This window comes from Buteo buteo, chromosome 13, assembly GCF_964188355.1.
Source record: "Buteo buteo chromosome 13, bButBut1.hap1.1, whole genome shotgun sequence".
In the NCBI taxonomy this organism is placed as follows: domain Eukaryota; kingdom Metazoa; phylum Chordata; class Aves; order Accipitriformes; family Accipitridae; genus Buteo; species Buteo buteo.
In genome coordinates, this window is record NC_134183.1 from 24,013,177 (window position 1) to 24,030,745 (window position 17,569).

At 42.6% G+C, this 17,569-nt stretch overlaps 1 protein-coding gene across 3 annotated transcripts in view; it reads left to right on the forward strand.

Annotated features, from left to right (window-relative positions):
* Nucleotides 1-17,569, forward strand: part of ABHD2 (abhydrolase domain containing 2, acylglycerol lipase) — a 43,153-nt gene that overhangs the window by 18,519 nt on the left and 7,065 nt on the right. For all 3 annotated transcript variants that reach the window (XM_075045085.1, XM_075045087.1, XM_075045088.1), the window contains exons 4-10: nt 3,637-3,812; nt 5,378-5,545; nt 8,409-8,592; nt 12,241-12,333; nt 14,023-14,133; nt 15,435-15,504; nt 16,379-16,463. In XM_075045085.1, the coding sequence (XP_074901186.1) occupies nt 3,637-3,812; nt 5,378-5,545; nt 8,409-8,592; nt 12,241-12,333; nt 14,023-14,133; nt 15,435-15,504; nt 16,379-16,463 (887 nt within the window). The remainder of the gene's footprint in view (nt 1-3,636; nt 3,813-5,377; nt 5,546-8,408; nt 8,593-12,240; nt 12,334-14,022; nt 14,134-15,434; nt 15,505-16,378; nt 16,464-17,569) is intronic.

Consider the following 17,569-nt stretch of genomic DNA (forward strand, 5'->3'; position numbering starts at 1 on the left):
GTCAAGGCTTTATAGGGTTTTGTAGTAGGCTAGACTGGCAGCTTGTCTTGGTAAATGAAAGTCCTAATATTTTTAATAGTTGCTTGCTTTTGCATCAATCTGGTAAGGTAAATTTTAATCTGTCTTAGTTTTTCACTGATTATGCAAGATCTATATAATCTGGGCAACTTTTCCCCCCTCCCTGTTGAAGTCTTGTGATGTTCAGTCTCCTGGAGCCTGGATACCTAAGGGATTTTAGGATATCCATCTCACCACAAGCCTATTGCTTAAAGGCTGACGGGCAGTAGTAAAAGGAAAGATATGCGAGATGATAAGCTGCTGCTCTAAGATTTGCCTGTATTTCAGAGCTTTAACTGCTTTATTTTTAAGTGCAAACTGCAGAAATATACTTAATGTGCCTAAGTATGACTAAGCAGGAGTAACAAATCTCTGCATTGGGGTAGTGTCCTATGCACATTACTCATGCTGGAACTTGACCTTTGGATATTTATCTAGAAGAGTGTAGTTACATGCAGAGTGACTGACACTAGCACATCTTTGCTGCAGGCAGTATGATGCCTAAACAACTGATCAGAGTTAACAAAAGATAAGCCGAGCATTTTATTTGCTTGGTCCATAGGATGCTCAGAAACACTAGCTTGTACATTTTGAAGGGAGCAAGCAGTGAATGCACCCTTGTCCGTAGGGCTTCACACAGTTTTGGTGTTGAGGGAAATGTGGAACCCATAGGTATCATTTGTCCATCATTATGGGTGGAGTCACAGGGATTCCTGTCTTGGTGAAGAACATATCAATGAAACTGTATGTGCTGTTTGTCTGTGTAAAAGCAGTGTAAAGATTTGACTTACTGAAGATCAGTACTTCAGGTAACTGCCAGTCAGGTTATTCGAAGGCAGGTTTGGGGTGTTTTTTCCCCGAAGAAACCAGTTGTGACCTGATGAGGCAGGCTATGGGAAGCAGTGCACTCTAAGCCATTTGTCTTCATTTAAACTCCGGCAGTAGTGATGATGCTTTGAAGACTCTTCTAATTTTCTCTCTAACAACATCCTGTGGTATGTGCTGCTGCATCTGTTCCACTGGATGACTGTAACTTATAGCTGGAAACTGAACTGTAGGTAAATATGAGGAAAGGATTGGTGCTTGCAGAGATCCTTGATTATTTTTTTAATCAGGGTGGTAGCAGTAATCAGTCACAGCTGTATAACTTAGCTGCTGTAGCTGGAGAAATTGCTTTCCTGTTAGCCCTATGGGGTAAAACTTTGGTTTTTACCTGGGATAATCTTTGATTTGAAAAGTGCTATATAGAAGCAGAATCACCAAAACTTTGGAATGCATGCATTTAACCTAAGATTAGAAGCCATGCAACAATGTTCTAAATCTCTAAAAGAGCTGCAAATTCTTACTATAGTTTGTATTTGACAGCTCAAAAGCTGCTAGCAAAACCCATCTGCAGAGGACTTCTGTGAAAAGATAGAAAGCCAGTCAAGCACTGTCTAGTGTGGGGTATGACTACTGACCTGAACTGCTCATAAAGTAAATGACTGGGGTGAAGTTAGTTGCTTTTTCTTATGCTGAAAGAGCAGTGTCTCTTCCATCTGGCATAATAGTTGCTGTTCAAAAGCCTCTGCAGTGAGCTGTATGTGACTTGAGCAGAACCATCTATAGTTCTTGTGCAGCCTTGTTTACATTGAGTGCACTATCCCAATGGATGTCTACTTTGAATTGTGAGAATGTATCCACTGACTACTTCCCACCTCTACTAGCAATTGCAGAGGATGAGCTTGTACAGTCCCCATCACTGCTGGGAATGTCTGCCTGCCTGGCATGCTGCATGTTGCACCTGGCAAGACCCACCTGTAGTCCTGTAGTGCATATGTCCCAGTGCAGAGATGCTGGGCTGATAAAAGATAGCTAGTGCTACGAACCTCACATAGATTCTTTGAAAAGCTTTATAGTGGAGTGATCAAATCCAAGATGCACTGAGTGCTAATTTACAAGGTTACAAGCATCAGTTGGCAGCTTTTGCAGCTTTTATTGAAGTTGTATCTACTTCTATGGGAATCTATTTTGGGTCTCTTTGGGAAGTGCACTTGCAAAAACTGAGTAAAACTGTACAATGAACTGCTGTGTTGCTTTGACTGGAAAAAGTCTACCTTGTAGATGAGAGAAGAGAACAGGGAGAAAGAGCATACTGCTGTTCTTGTCTTGCTAAACAAGGCTAGGTAGTTCTTATTTTTATAGGAAGTCTTTTTTTGAGAAGTGTGTAATGGGAACAGCTTGTTGTGGATATGACACATAAGAGCTGGCATGGGGAAGAAGGTCCAGCTGTGTGAGTAGGTAGTGTCAGAGCACAAAGGTAAGGTTTCTGTCACATTCTAGTGGGTTATGGGCTTAAGCAGGAAATCTGAGTTCTGAGCTGCCTAGTTTTCTGTGAACAGGGAAGAACATGATCACTGCTTCATGTGGTCTCAAGAAGTCGAAGGGAATAATGGCAGAAAGCCCTAAAAAATACAACAGGGAGGGAGTTGCTAATCTCTCAGGACTCAAGGTGGTGTCAGCAGCTCTTAAGCTTCTTCTGTTATCCTGCTCTGTGTAGCAGAGACCACAGCTCCTTAATTGGAAGCATGTCCCCTGGGACTGCTGTTCTCCTAAACAATAAATCATTCATGCTTTCCTGTTGAGAGCTGATGTAACTCTTTCAAGGCATCAGTTCAGTCTCTCCTTTGTGGAGTGGCCAGGTGACTGCCCTACTACCACCATGTGGGCAATGGTATGTTTCCCATTAAACCACTTGCAGCTCTGCCTGTACTAAAAAAAACGGATAACTAAGCCTTTAATGCCTTCCAGGTAATAGCCATGTTTCCCCCATGTCTTTTTTGAGGGCCAGTAAGCCAGGAGAAGGAGGACAATCTGCTTTGTCACTTAGCTTTAATATGCCCTTGATAAACAAAGATAACTGGTAGGTCTCTGTCTTATGTTGAAAGGGATTTACTGTTCAGTGGAGTTTGGCCAATTCTGACAGGTTCTTTTAAAACTGTCCCAGCTTTACCTAACTCTGCTTGAGAGGCAAAATAGCCCTGTACCATATTCTTCACTTAACCGAGAAAAGCAGTTCTGTGTAAAATTGTCGAAACCAGCAGCAAGTCTTGGGGCTTTTTGGTCTTCTAGAACTTCCTATGAATCCTGTCATTTCTGCCACTGGCTTGTACAGTCAAGTGCTTACACAAGTTCATGTGGCTCAACCAGCTTCAGTGTTTTCAATTAAAACATATTTATAACACTTTACAGGTTCTGGAGGTTAGTTTGGCTCACTAGCAACATGCTGTCCCAATTTCACTGAGGCACAAGCCTCTATTTGGTGAGAAGCATTTGTGCATGTAATACCTCAATATAGAGGAATGTCTGGTTTTTGGCTTCTGCTATCAGTGCTGATTTGTCAGAGTTGAGAGCATATCAGTCTCTCCTTTTGTGTAAGGCTGCAAAGATCAGTGTTGCCAGTTCACTCATAGCAAAAACAATTTCATATTAGTTTCTATATTTGTTAGCGATGGGGAGATTTGTTATGGGAGTGCTTATCTGTTCTCAAAGGCTTGTTAACGCAGCAGGGATAAGCAATTAATTTACTGCCTCTTTCAGGTATGTTCCACCCCTGATCTGGGGAAAGAGTGGACATATCCAGACCGCCCTTTACGGAAAAATGGGAAGAGTGAGATCACCACATCCGTACGGACTTCGCAAGTACCTCACAATGCCAGATGGAGCAACAGCCACCTTCGATCTCTTTGAGCCACAGTCTGAGCACTGCATTGGAGGTCAGTCAAACAGCTGATGGCTGCATCTAGCTGCTAACCTTGATTCTGTGCTCTGGGAGACGGTTGAGGATATTGCTACTTCCTTTGTCAGAAAGGATAGATGTTAATTCTGGTGATGGAAGGGGGCTGCTAAGCAATACTAACCAATGTGTGGAGGCTGTGAGGCCATCTTGCTGTATACCTGTATCTCGGACAGCAGGAGAGACCCTACTGGACTAATTAACTGTGGCAGGGAGTGGGGAGTTAAGGAACAGAAGAAAAGTTCCATAACCTGTTCCTCAAGTGAGAGGCTAGCAAAGAGAATCTAGTGGTAAGCCTTGTTCAGAGTGCCCTTTGCCTGTTAAGGTGGTGGGATCATAGAACAGAGGCTAGCCGTGCGAGGTTTTTCATAGCCTGGTGCGTATGGAGAAGAAACTAGACTTTATCTCCCCTGTAGAAACAAATTCTTGGTAGTCTTTACTAACAGGTGTTTCAAGATCTGCATGGGAACAAACCCTGTGTGCACAGGGTTTGAAGGAGTCCAGCCATGAAGAGAGAACTCCATGAAAAAGTAGAAAATCATGGTGATTTCTTACAACATTATGTATATTCAGAGTAAATGTCAGCTTTCAAACTCACTGTTACTAGTAGTAACAGCAACACTTAAAACTGAGTTACTGTGGCTTGACTTCAGAAGTACAATTTACCCCTGTAGTAGCTGGTTTCCTTGTAAGCCCATGACTCTCATTTGGCCTTCAGAAAAAGCAGAGTTCTTTTCTTAACTGTCAGTGTTGAGATCCTCATGGTATAAAGCTGCGCTAGAACAGTTACTGTTATCTTTATCACTGAAGAGAATCTGAGCAGTGCTTTCCTAATGAGGCAAAAATTCAGCAGCTAGAGCTGCTAATGTTGGAGCTTTGCACATCAGAGTCTGATAGCTAATTTGAAGTGCATATGCTAATCCTGAATGTAATTTACTGTGCTTACTTGAATTACAACAATTACTTTCTTAGTTGATGAAATGATGCCTTGTTAAACTAGTGAACAGTGTCAGCAGATCAAATACCATTAGATTAGCCACAAAGCAGATGATGGCTAATGTCAGCCTATCAGAATGTCTGTACATGGCAAAGCTTCATTTTGAAGATCTGTGTTACACCCAACTCTGGAAGGGAAATGAAGGAAAAGTAGCGTAGCCAGTCTACTTGGTGCATGAACGAGCAGTGGCCTCCAGAGCTTCCACACACTTAGCAGTTACAACAGGCTGTCAGAAGGCAGAACTTGTAATCTCAAAAACATCTTTTAAAGGGAAGAATTTATTCTTGGTCTCTAGGCAGTGCCTGTAGAGCTGTTTGGGCAGCTTTCCCTGAAGTCAGAAAACTGTTCATCTCAACATGAATTACTTTTTCACATCTGTAGCACTAGAATCACTAGTCTCCTGTCCCATACTGGATTTTTGGCAGACTAGTAGGATTTTTAGCTCGTTTCTGGTAATGGTTTCCCACGGATCTGAAATGGAAATCTTCTGAGTCTCTTAATTTGCATGAAGTGACATTTACTTAACTTCCCTCTCTTTCTGTGCACAGAGGATGTCACAATGGTAATCTGCCCTGGGATTGCTAACCACAGTGAAAAGCAGTATATCCGCACTTTTGTTGACTATGCGCAAAAAAATGGGTACAGATGTGCTGTCCTGAATCACTTGGGAGCCTTACCAAATATTGAGCTCACTTCTCCACGAATGTTCACATACGGTAGGTACTTTATGGCAGCTGGGGACTTATTTTCAAGCTTGTGGAACTTCTAGGGCTTGATCAGTCTCCTTTAGTGTAACGCAACTGCTGTATCTGAATGAGGATAATAATTTTGTACTGTTTCTTAGGAACTAAACTGAACTTACATGTGAGGAAGAGGGGAGGCTAATACTGGGGTTCACTTTTCCTTGTTTCTTCTCCCAGCTTTTAGACATGTATCCTAATCAAGGAGGCAGGTTTTTTGGAAAGAAAACTTTTGGAAAAAAACCTCTTGTGACTACTAAGAGCCTGCTCAAATGATTTTAGAGATGCTGTTAGAAATGTTAGTTTAGTGGAATGTGAAGCAACCTGGCTCTTAAGGATAAACACTACTTCTGAGGCTCTGTTAAATGTAATATGAGAGGAGTTTGTGCTAGCCTATCCAGAAAGTACATTTCTATCCTAGGAGGGCCACATGAGGATTGGTCCCTGGATGTGACACAAATGTCAAGAAAAGCAACAATTCTACAGTGTGACAGTAAAGCTATGGAAGTGGTAGTGCTTAACTGCCATGCTTTTGGGCTTTCACCTTGAATATAAGGAAATCTTTCTTAACCTAGAAATTGAAAGGAATAAAGGATTTGGAACTGTGTAAAGGGTGACTCCAACAATTCGTAATTGCCCTGCTAGTGAGTAACATGGTCTTTGTAGAATGTGGTCTTCTTGCCTGTGACCTGATCTGCTTGTTCCTGAGCTCTTGAGCCCCCATGTCCCTCTTTACTGCAAACATCTATAGGTACATTATGTCAGGAGTCAGTTGTGGGTTTAGCAGGCCAGTGTTAGGTTTCTTTTTTTTTAAAGATAACTAAGATACTTATTGCTAAGAGTTTGGATTAACAGTTCGAATGTTTATCTTGAACAGTTGAATTGCTGAAATAGAAATACTGTGCTTTGAGATTCTGAGTCTGGCAAGCAAATAGGCTGTAATGCTTGGTTGCTTGTTTTATAGTTATTAAATCTACTCCTTGGTGGAAAACATTTCAGGAATACCAAGTACCTCAATTTGTACTGGGGCCCTGGGCTGTTAATGGTTTCAAGGCTACCATGTCTTGGGAACTAAGCTTGACCTCCTTAAAGCATTTGCTTTTTTGATAAAAGTTGAGAGCTTTCTTCCATGGAACTTTACTTTGGACCTTAGGGGTTATTCTGTAGTGTGTCTCCTGAGACATACCTTTCCAAGTCTTCTATAGCCTTGGAAAGGGCAAGGAATGCCTAGTACTTCTGTTGAGTAAGACAGTAAATCACTTGACAGAGTTGCTCATTAAGCAGAGGGCCAGCAAGACCATGAGCAGACTTTACTCTGCCTCCAACCCAAATATCCCAGTGTCCTTCCAGCTTTTGCTGGATTCCTGACACATTTGTTGAGGAGCAAGTAGCCTAAATTTGTGATTCACTGAATCCTCCAGCTTTACATCAAGCTGGACCTGTTGCTAATCTAGTTTTGGATTTCTGAAATAGTTACCAGCTGTCCTCAAATCATGAAGGTCAAATACTGAAGTATTTTGACTGCTGTCTTCTTACAGAGGAACCAGAGCAATGCAGCGTTTTTCATCTTGACTAAAATTGCTCATTAAGAATGTTCACAAGGAAGTGCCCAAGCCCTCCTGAAATGCTCAGCCTAAAGCTTGCTGTTTCACTGAAGTAAGCACAAACCCTGGTGCTCAGTTTGCTCCAGAGCTAGCTAAAACCAGAGTCTGATGTCTAGCAAGGATGCTACAGTTGGGGTGAGGTCACACTGGAGCAGTGTTTGGTTGGCACAGGGTAGAATCCCAACTCTTAGGATTTATCTCCCTGGACAATTTCCCCAGGATAGAGCTGAGTTTGACTCTAGGCAGGAATAAGCAGCTGGAGTTTTATTTCTGTTGCCTATGTGATGCCTCTTGTGTTGTTTGTTTGCAGTCTTAAATCCGATGGGAAGGTTAAAGTGCATAGGCAATTGATACCAGTGTACTAATGCCATCAGTTTTGCAGCTGCTTATCTTCATATTTCCTTTTTGCAAACTCAAAGGCAGGAGAAATAGCTGTAGGTATTCAGGTGTTGCATGTATGGAGGCCTTCAAGACTGTCAAACAATCTGAGGACCCCAGTACTGCCAGAAACTGGACCCCTTGGTGCCTGTAGCCTGGGGGATGCAAATAGGTGTTAGCTGAGAGCAGAACAGATCTGTATAGAGGCACTTATCTCCTCTCCTGAAGAGGGGATACCCATATGTCTTCTGGGAAGCTGCAGTATCTTTACCTCTTCAGTGGTTAAAAAGGGCTAGCTGCCTCTGCTTAAACCCTTCCCTCTGATTCCAGAGAGCACCTGCTTAGTCTGTGCGGCAGTCCTGAGAGCTCTGTCCTGACAAGCCAGCTCTGCATTTCCATCCCCTCCCTGCATCAGCATGGGTTTAAGGATCCACGGCAGTCTTGCTAAAAGCAAAGGAGCAAGCTGCTTTCCAGACACCCACTTCAGTTCAGAAATGGCAAACTGCCTCAGGAAGGTAATGATGTGTGCTGTTCTTAGGTAGTAATGTCAAGCCCAGAGTTGCTGGACTCTGCTTTTTAAGCTGCTTTAGAAAGGAAGAGTTTTGATTGTCAGATTAGCTGTTGCTGTGACTTTTTAAGCAAGTTAATTTCATCTTACTTTGGCAGTCTGTTAGAAGGAAGCATGAGCTAAGGTCCACAGGACTCATAAAACAGATACATGAACACATGTGTGAATCGGAGTTCTTAACCTTAAGGTTGTTAAAAAGTCAGAAAGGGGTAAGAAGCTGAACTTAAAGCTTGAAGTGGGAATCTAGGTCTGTTAAAAGATGATTCTTGACTTTGTCTTTAAATTTCAGGTTGCACCTGGGAATTTGGTGCCATGGTTAATTACATCAAGAAGACCTACCCTCAGACCCAGCTGGTTGTTGTGGGCTTCAGCCTGGGTGGAAACATTGTGTGCAAATACCTGGGAGAGAGCCAGGCCAACCAGGAGCGAGTCCTCTGCTGTGTCAGTGTGTGCCAGGGGTACAGTGCACTGAGGTAGGTCTAGAGACTTCTCCATGCTGGTCTCTTCTGGGGATGCAGGAGTGGGCAGATCTTCGGCAGGGTGCATGTGAGAGGGCAGGGGGAGGAGTGTGTTGCTTCTCTTGCATTGAACTGGTCTGACTGCAGCATGTGGGATGCCACCCTCCTGAAGGAGCAGGCAAAGCTTTGTTGGTTTGGCAGCACAAATAAGTTTTCTGTCAACAATGCAAATAAGTTTTCTGTACCTGGCCAGGTACATGCTGGCAGCTTCTTGACTGTGCACGTGAGCTGGCCTAATTCTGTCTCATTAGGACTCTACAGTGTCCTGAGAGGAGGCATTCCCCGTGCAGTCCTGGTGTAATTAACCAGGCAGGCTGGGCAGTGTGACAAACTGCTGATGATGCCAGGTTTGCAAGCAATAGTTTACGCTTTCTCATCATTCTGAGAAGTATCCCTTCGTTCATAATAGCTTGTCTGGCTTCAGTATGCAGTTTGGCAGCTGTTAACTTGTGGAGACTGGAAAGAGACACACAGCTCACACTGTCAGTCCATGCTCACCTCTCAGTGTGTGTCACTGAAGCAGTGCTTTGGGCTAACGAGTAGACGGAGAGACACTTGCAACTATGTTATACCATTTGGAAGGTGGGGAGGAGAAGGCTTAAAGCCCTAAAGTCTGCCTTAAAATGTGGTTCCCTGCCTGGAAGCCAAGGCTGTAGCATTTCAAGAGCTGTAACAGCTCCACCTAGTGCTAACACTTGCATTTAGTGATGGAGGATCTGGGTACAGCACTGCTGCTTGAAAACTGGTGTCTCAACTAGTGTGCAGTAACTTTCCATGTATGCACAGTTAATAAAGATTAAAACAGTGTAACTGGCTAAGCTACTACTTTCAGTTTTTACTGTGTGTACATATGAACAACTACTAAGGTGTAGCTGACTTTACAGTAACTTAACTGCACTTTTGAGCCCTGAGACTATTTGAAAGGCAAAAGGGGTTGCTGAAACTGGGGTATTTGGGTCAAGATCCTTTGGGCAGATAAAAATGGTGAAACTATGGCAGCCCTGTGAGGGGCTTGCTATGGAATTTAGTCTCGCAGCCTGGTCAAGGTAGGTGGAACTCTCTTGGTGCTGCTGATGCTCTGCCTGTGCAGGGACCAGTTTGATACAGTCTGAGGACACCTCTTATGAGTTAAGCTCTTACAGGTGAAAGTAAGAAGCTTTTCTGGAAGCATTAAGATGTAAAAACTTGATATGCACTTCAGTAATATTCCAGCATACCTAATCCCTTTTGAGATCAGATGTGACTTCTGCTAAAGGAGTATATAAGCTACTGCTAGGTCCTCATGAGTTCACACCCTTAAAATCTGAACAGATGCTTTCAGGAACAGTTTTTCTGTTTTGTTTCAAGTAAAATGTTCTTAGTTGTCTTGGGGTTCTGGCATGGAGCACAGAGCATCCTTTTGAAGCCAGCTCTTCAATTGCAGCCATCAGATGGGGTTTGCAAGGATCACATCTGGCTGCAGTCCACTTGGTTCATCTTCTGCAATTACACAATATTGTATTTCTGGTCTCCAAAATTATGTGAGTAATGCTGTTCCCTAAGCTGATTTCTGTAGTAGTGTGTCGTGATGTGCTGGTAGAATAGCAGGGCAAGGACAACCTGTTTAACAATACTGCACTTGGATATTTGTGTGGAAAAATAACAGCTGCTTGTCTTGAGTTCAGTGCAAGTCTTCAGTGGGTTGTTTGGATTATTGAGCTCTCGTCTCCACCTGCTGGGTAAACATCTACTAGCAAATATCCAGTCAAAACATCTGCTGTGCATTACTGGGCAATCAGCAGGAAGGTTTTTCAGATCTTGTGTCTCCCTACCTAATAGCTACTTCTGCTTTAAAGGCTAATTAGCAAAGAGCTAGGGGAAAGCAACATCAATAAATATCTACTAAGCAAAAGACAGGATAGGGAGGGCCTTGTGCCCCTGGTTATAGAAGTGGGAGAGGAGAGGTACAAAGCACCTCCAGGTGGAATGGTTAAGTGTTTGCCTTCCTGGGCTTGGTCTGGTAAAATAATTGGCCTCATCCCTCTGGGCTACATGAAAATGGATTAGCCAGGTAGATGTGACCAGTTAGTTTACAATTCCATTTTCTTTTTTTATTAGCTTGTACAGCCTTTATCCCCCAAATAAGTTTTAGGAAGTGAAGGAAAAAAGTGGTGGTGAGCAATGTGAAGCAGGTATCCGAAATCTGAAAAAGCTTTTCCAGAGCATTAAGCATGAGTCCCATAGAAGGGCATAATAAAGTAGCAGCAATACTAGGATGTGCCAGAAGAATGAGACTTAGTTTAATGAATTAACACAGTCTGGGGAATTTGTTCCCCAAGGCTAAATGGGGACATGTCTCATTCCTTAGTCTTTGCCTGCACAGGCTTGATTCTGCTTCTTGATCTTGTGGAATGCATCTTTGCCATAGCTACAGGCCGTGGGGAGAGTCCTCAGCTTTGAAACCTGTGCAGTCTTCAAAATACCAGAAGCTGCCCTTTTTTTCAGTGCTTGCAGCTCTTCATATTAGTAGTACTACTGTACATCAGAGGAACTGCAGGGAAATGCAGTAGCTTTAACTTATAACATCTTGTAGTAACTTAATAGGTTTGCTTGGAAAATCTTTTGTGAAGAAAGAAATGTGCATCTTCCTGTCTTCCTTCATTCCCCTTCCCTGGCATAAACATGGTAGGTATAGTCTGGCTAGACAAAAAGACATGAAAGTTGTTTTTAAAAAAAAAAAATAAATCCATATTCCAGTGTGGCTTACTACAAGAAAACATAGCTTGCTTTTGCTCTGGTAGGGGACTTGCAGGTTGTGGCTTAGGACGTCATGCTAAATCTGCTGTAGTTCTCATGGTATGTTAATGTTTAAATGGTAGGAGTACTTCAGTAGCTGAAACTGCTCCCAGCATTCTTAGGTTGCTCAGTAAATGATAGTGTGTTTCCTCAGTAACAGCAAACCCTGCTAAGAGTAAAGCTATAACCTGCCCATGACCCTGCATAGCAAAGGAGTGCTGGTATCTGGCAGAGCTTACAAGTCTGGATGGCTTTAATTCTGTTTTAACAACAGATAAGCTGTGAAGTGCTGTTCTGCTTTGAAAATGGGTGAGACTTCAACTCAGATGCCACTTGCAGCTGCAACTAGTATTTATTCCTACAGCTCCTGCCAATGAAGCTGAAACAATACTAGTGTCTGTAGATATTGGAAACATCTGCATGCATTATTTCCTCTGCAAAGCTAATATACACAATAGACAACACTTTGTTCAGCAACAAGTTTTAGTCCTTTCCTTGGTAGTCCCGTTAGGTAAATTACATTCAACTTATGTAAAGGGATACTAAAATCCTCTTGTCAGTGTTGCAGATCTTGACTGATGGCTGTTAAATGCTCTTATCAAAACAGCTGATTGCATTGTGCAAAATGAGACTGCAGATGTGTTTTCTGATCCTACCAAACTTCATCGAAGTGGAAGTCATTTCCTGGAAAAGGTTAAAGCTGTGGCAGGAAGGCCTGGAGATTTGTTTACATTGCCTCTAGGCTGCCAGAAGATGTTACAGAGTATTAATCTGATCTTTCAAGATCTCCATTAACAGCTTTGATTGTTTTGCATGTTTTTTTTCTAGGGCACAGGAAACCTTCATGCAGTGGGATCAATGTAGAAGATTTTATAACTTCCTCATGGCAGACAACATGAAGAAGATCATCCTTTCTCACAGGTACTGCAGTACATCACTTTGATAGTATTGATTGGGTCAATTTCTATGCTGGATTTGTCTTGGTCCTTTAAAATAGGACTCCTGAAAGATGATGCACCAGTTCCTTGCTTGGTGGTCTTTAGATGAACCAACAGAGAAGGGAAGCCCATGTCAATCTCTTTCATATACCATAAAATTTACAAATAAGCTTTGGTGATCTTGTTAGAAGAAAGCAGGCTTTGTTGTCTTTTTGCCTTCCGAGGAGACTTCCTTAACGAACAAACATGATGCGCACAGGAAAACATTGCAATTAGACTTCAAAGTGGAGTGTTCTGCATCTGCTTCACTTCTAGCCAAAGAATTCCCTATTCCAGGAGCCTCTTGTTCTGTCACCTACCTCAGGTAGGATTAATCCAAGATCTGCTGTATGAGGCTGCTGCTTATCAAATAAGCAAATAGTCAAACTGTAGCTCTGGCTTCTAGCTGTTCCTCTAGAAAGAGCATGTAGCTAGCAAAATACTTAGTGTTGCTCCTCCTGGAGGGCCAGTGTACTTGTAGGATCCCAGTGCTGCTGCTGTGATCTGTGGCTCTTGCATATCAAAGGAATGTGTGTGTTAAACAGGTAGCATGCTCAATATTGTTGTTTATTCCATCAGAAGTTCTCTGGGTACTTCTTTCTAGGGCAGTAAATGTGTAAGTACCTCATCTGTGTATATCTGAAGTTGCCTGACTCAAGGGAAAAGGAGAGGAATATCTAAAACCCATTCCAATTAAGAGCATGTGTCACTTGCAAACTTTTGGTTCATTGTTTACACTCCTGTGCAGTATGAAACACTTGTAGAAGGAATTGGGACAGCTGACATATAGGATGATCCACATAATTCATTCCAGATTGACAAATATTTAGACAACTTGCCCAAATTTCACATGTGAAGTGAGGTAAGCCCCCATTAAATGGTACTTAAATCCATAACCCAGAAAAAATGGTGCTGGCTGAAAGGCGAGTCTGTTAAGTAAACTTTTTTCTGTAATCACTTGTGCTCTAAGGCAGCTCCCCCAAATCAAAGCTAGCCTCCCTTCTGTTCTGCCCTGCAGCTGCCTCTGAAAGGGAATAAAAAAATCCCTTTCCAACTTGTGGCTTTTGTTCTATTTGTTAGGGGAGCAGCTTGTTCTGGTAAAGAAACACGTCCTCTCCTGAGGGCAATAACTAATTATGACAAGTGTCCATAGTAAATAGCTTTCTGCTAAGGTAATGTCCCAAGTAATTTCTGCTGTGTGAGCTAACCTAATATCTGTGCTGGGGAGACTTTAGGACCAGATGGTGGAGATGCTATGCCCAGGACTCCTAGTGCTCTCACCCGAGCCACCCACGGCTTTGGTCTGAAGCCAAAGGACCCTCCCTGTAACCCAGCCTCTGTTGCAAATACCCTTAGCACTGTCTGTTCTGGGAAGATTCTTTTTAGAAGCCCCTCATGCAGTTTTTCAGTATAACAGGAAAACATTTTTTTTCTATAAAGAGGCTGCTAGGGTTTCTGTTATGTCTTTCTGCAAAGGGAGGTGGACAAATGAGCTGGTCCCAAGAAAGCCTCATGTATATGTAGTCTAATTCTATTGTTGTCTTGTCAGACTTGGTAAACTTTGTCCTTGAACAGGTCATGGCTTTGCTGCCCTTATGTTATTTGGATGTCTTTCTTGATGTTACTCTTTCAGGCAAGTTCTTTTTGGAGATAACATGAAGAAGCCACAAAGTCTGTCAGATGCTGATCTGAGCAAACTCTATACAGCAACATCCCTTATGCAGATTGATGATAACGTTATGAGGTATGATGGGTGATTCTCTGATCCTGTGTGGATCTCTGAAAGTACCTTTTCTTTCAAGTGTTGCTCTTGCGTGTGCCTTGCTGCGCTTGTAGGAGTCTGCTGAAATACAGTGCTGACAACCTCAGAAATTCTTCCTTGCCCTCACATTGAATAAAACTTATCAGGAAAAAAACCCAACTTACTATTGACAGTCACAGCTTCTGTAGAATCATCCAGGAGGCATTTATTTATCAGTAAATCTGAAACTGCAGCCTTCAATAACATAGGAAGAGGCCAATTCTGCTGCAAGCTCTAGCAAAAAGCAGTGCAGAATGTGGAAAGCAGCTCAGAACAGCTCATGAATGTTCTTAGCCCTGCTCGAATTTTGGGGGGAAAGGGGGAAACAAAACACTAACTTCTCCCCAAAAAACACTACTGCCTTCTCAATAAACATTAGGATTGGCTGAGATAATACAATCTTTTTTACTTGTCATACTAACACCTAAATTAAGCTTTCTGCTTTATTAAGCAGTAGTGTGTTACTGTGTCCTTGAAAACAACATAGCACTTTCTTCAGTGGCAGTGTTCATACCATGGCATGTTCTGTATAAGGCATTTACACCCTTCCAAAATGAAGCTTTAAACTGTCAGCTATACAGCTATAACACTTTTGGCAGACTGGGAGTATTGATAGCTGCTTTTTAAAAGCTATTCCTAGGGAAATCTCCCTACTTGTCCCTTGGCCCAAACTAGAAAGGCCTCGGGGACAACAGCTATGTTGCCTCTTATGTAAAAAAAAAAAACCAAACAAAAAAAAAAACAAAAAATGCACATGAGTATAGATTGACTGAATTCTTGGTTTGGGATGGAGTGCTAAGGATTTGGCAAAGAACTGGAATTACAGTGAATTCTGGGTGGTTCATAGGCATGCTCTTTTGTTCAGTATGTTTGAAGTTCATAAACTGTGGTGGGTTTGTATTTGAAGAGGCTTTCAGGTAAAGATGAACAAGATTGTAATTTTTTTTTCTTCCATATGTACTGTTACTTAAGTGGGATGCTTCAAAATAAATGCTCTGAAGGCTGCTAGACTTCAACTTGCATTTTTAACTTGCCCATGCTATCACAATGTTTGAGTAAGCACAGAAAGCATAAAGGCATGTGCTGCCAAAGGTGAGTTTTGCAGAGACACTGGGTAGGAAAAAAGCATTGTCAATGAAGATTGAGGCATTGTTCCTATCTCTGCATGTATGCCCTCGCTTGAAAGTAAGAGTCACATGGATACTAGAAGCAGATGATTGCGATGACAGTCTTCTCTATTTCAGGAAGTTCCATGGCTACAGTTCCCTGAAGGAATACTATGAAGAAGAAAGCTGCCTGCATTTCTTGCACAGGGTAAGCTCTTGTAATAGAGACTGCTTTTGTACCTTCATTTTCCTACTGGAGAGAAAACACACTGTGGTTTCTGTTGTCGATACGTAGACACAGCTGTCTTAGCTGGGATTTTCAGAAATAATCAGACACAGTATATTGGAGTGGGATTTCAGTTCTTGCTACCTCTAATATTGGGGCTAGATGCTCTGGGCTCTTAAGAGCTTATAACTCTGACAGGTAGTAGTACCCAGGTGATCTAGATAAAGCCACGCATTCAGCTGAACTGCTCTGAGTGTATGAGGATATAAGGTCAGAAATGGGTGGTGGCATGGAACCTGCAGTTTCAAGGAAGAAAGACTTAATACTGTGGAAGACACTCAGGATGCTATCTAGCAGGCAGATGCTTAGCAGACCAAAGTTTTGCAGAAGTGGAATTAATTCCACTGAGATCCCCTCAGATCTACTGAGCCAGAGGATGGAGAGGTTCCAAGGGTGTTCCCTGGACTTCAACCAAGGTGTCCATAATAGAGCTGGTACTAGCTGCCTGATGTGCAAAGCAATACAGAGCAAAAAAGGGTGTAGCTATGTGAATTCTGAGAATGGGGAAGATCTGTGACTCAATCTGTATTTGCTCTGATGCATCCCTGCCCCTTTCATACAACTGAGTTGGGAGGGGGAAAAAAAAAATAATCAAGTGCTGTGAAGAATTCCATTGGTGAAAAGCCACCAGCCTTAAATTTTGATTCTTTCTGCTATTCTGATGCTTCTGCACGTACAGGGCCATTCTGAAATAAGATGTCTTAAGTTAAGCTAAGATGCTTTTACAGTTGGTAGACTGAAATTTAAATACCAACCCCTTACTGTTTTTCCTTTTCTGCCATGTTTCTTCATGTAGATCTATGTTCCTCTTCTGTTGGTTAATGCTGCTGATGACCCTCTTGTGCATGAGAGTCTTCTATCAATTCCAAAAGCTCTTTCAGGTATGTTGAAGCAGTTTCCTCCAGCTGTGCACATTTGTCTACCTGCAGCTTCCTTATCACATGTCGTGGTTTAACCCCAGCCAGCAACTAAGCACCACGCAGCTGCTCACTCAGCCCCGCCCCCCCCGCCCCCAGTGGGATGGTGGAGAAAATCGGGAAAAGAAGTAAAACTCGTGGGTTGAGATAAGAACGGTTTAATAGAACAGAAAAGAAGAAACTAATAATGATAATGATAACACTAATAAAATGACAACAGTAGTACTAAAAGGATTGAAATGTACAAATGATGTGCAGGGCAATTGCTCACCACCTGCTGACCGACACCCAGCCAGTCCCCGAGCGGCGATTCCCTGCCCCCCCCTTCCCAGTTCCTAAACCAGATGGGATGTCACATGGTATGGAATACACTGTTGGCCAGTTTGGGTCAGGTGCCCTGGCTGGGCATGAGAAGCTGAAAAATCCTTGACTATAGTCTAAACACCACTGAGCAACAACTGAAAACATCAGTGTTATCAACATTCTTCACATACTGAACTCAAAACATAGCACTGCACCAGCTACTAGGAAGACAGTTAACTCTATCCCAGCTGAAACCAGGACAACATCATGATCCATGATTTCAAAGCAGCTTGACTTGCCTCCTTACATCTGTAATCCTGTGGGAGGTTTTTAAATCACCAGTTGCTAGAACTAACAAGGCTAACCTTGAGCAGGAGGAACTTGGGTCCTTTCAGGCACCTTCTGCTGTTTTGGCTTGTGTTGATAGCCAGCAGGTTACATTCAGGTTACATTCTTGAATGGAAAAATGCTCCCCCATGTCTTCATTCCTCACTGGGATTTAGTAGAAAGATGGGTTATTATAGTGATAGTTTTGATCAAGTACATATGAACAGTCCCCTTTGCTGATGAAAGGCGGGGGGCACATGCATGGCTGTGTTATTTGGTACTGGACTAGGATCTCTCCCTTGAAAGGAGTTCTGTGAGCTGTCTATCTTCAGCCAAGGAAAAAGGCAAATTACCTTTAGAAGCTCGGAAGAGGGAGCTGGCTGCTGCTTTGTCACACAGATAGTAGATGCACAGGGAGGGAAGCAGGGTTAATTCTGTTC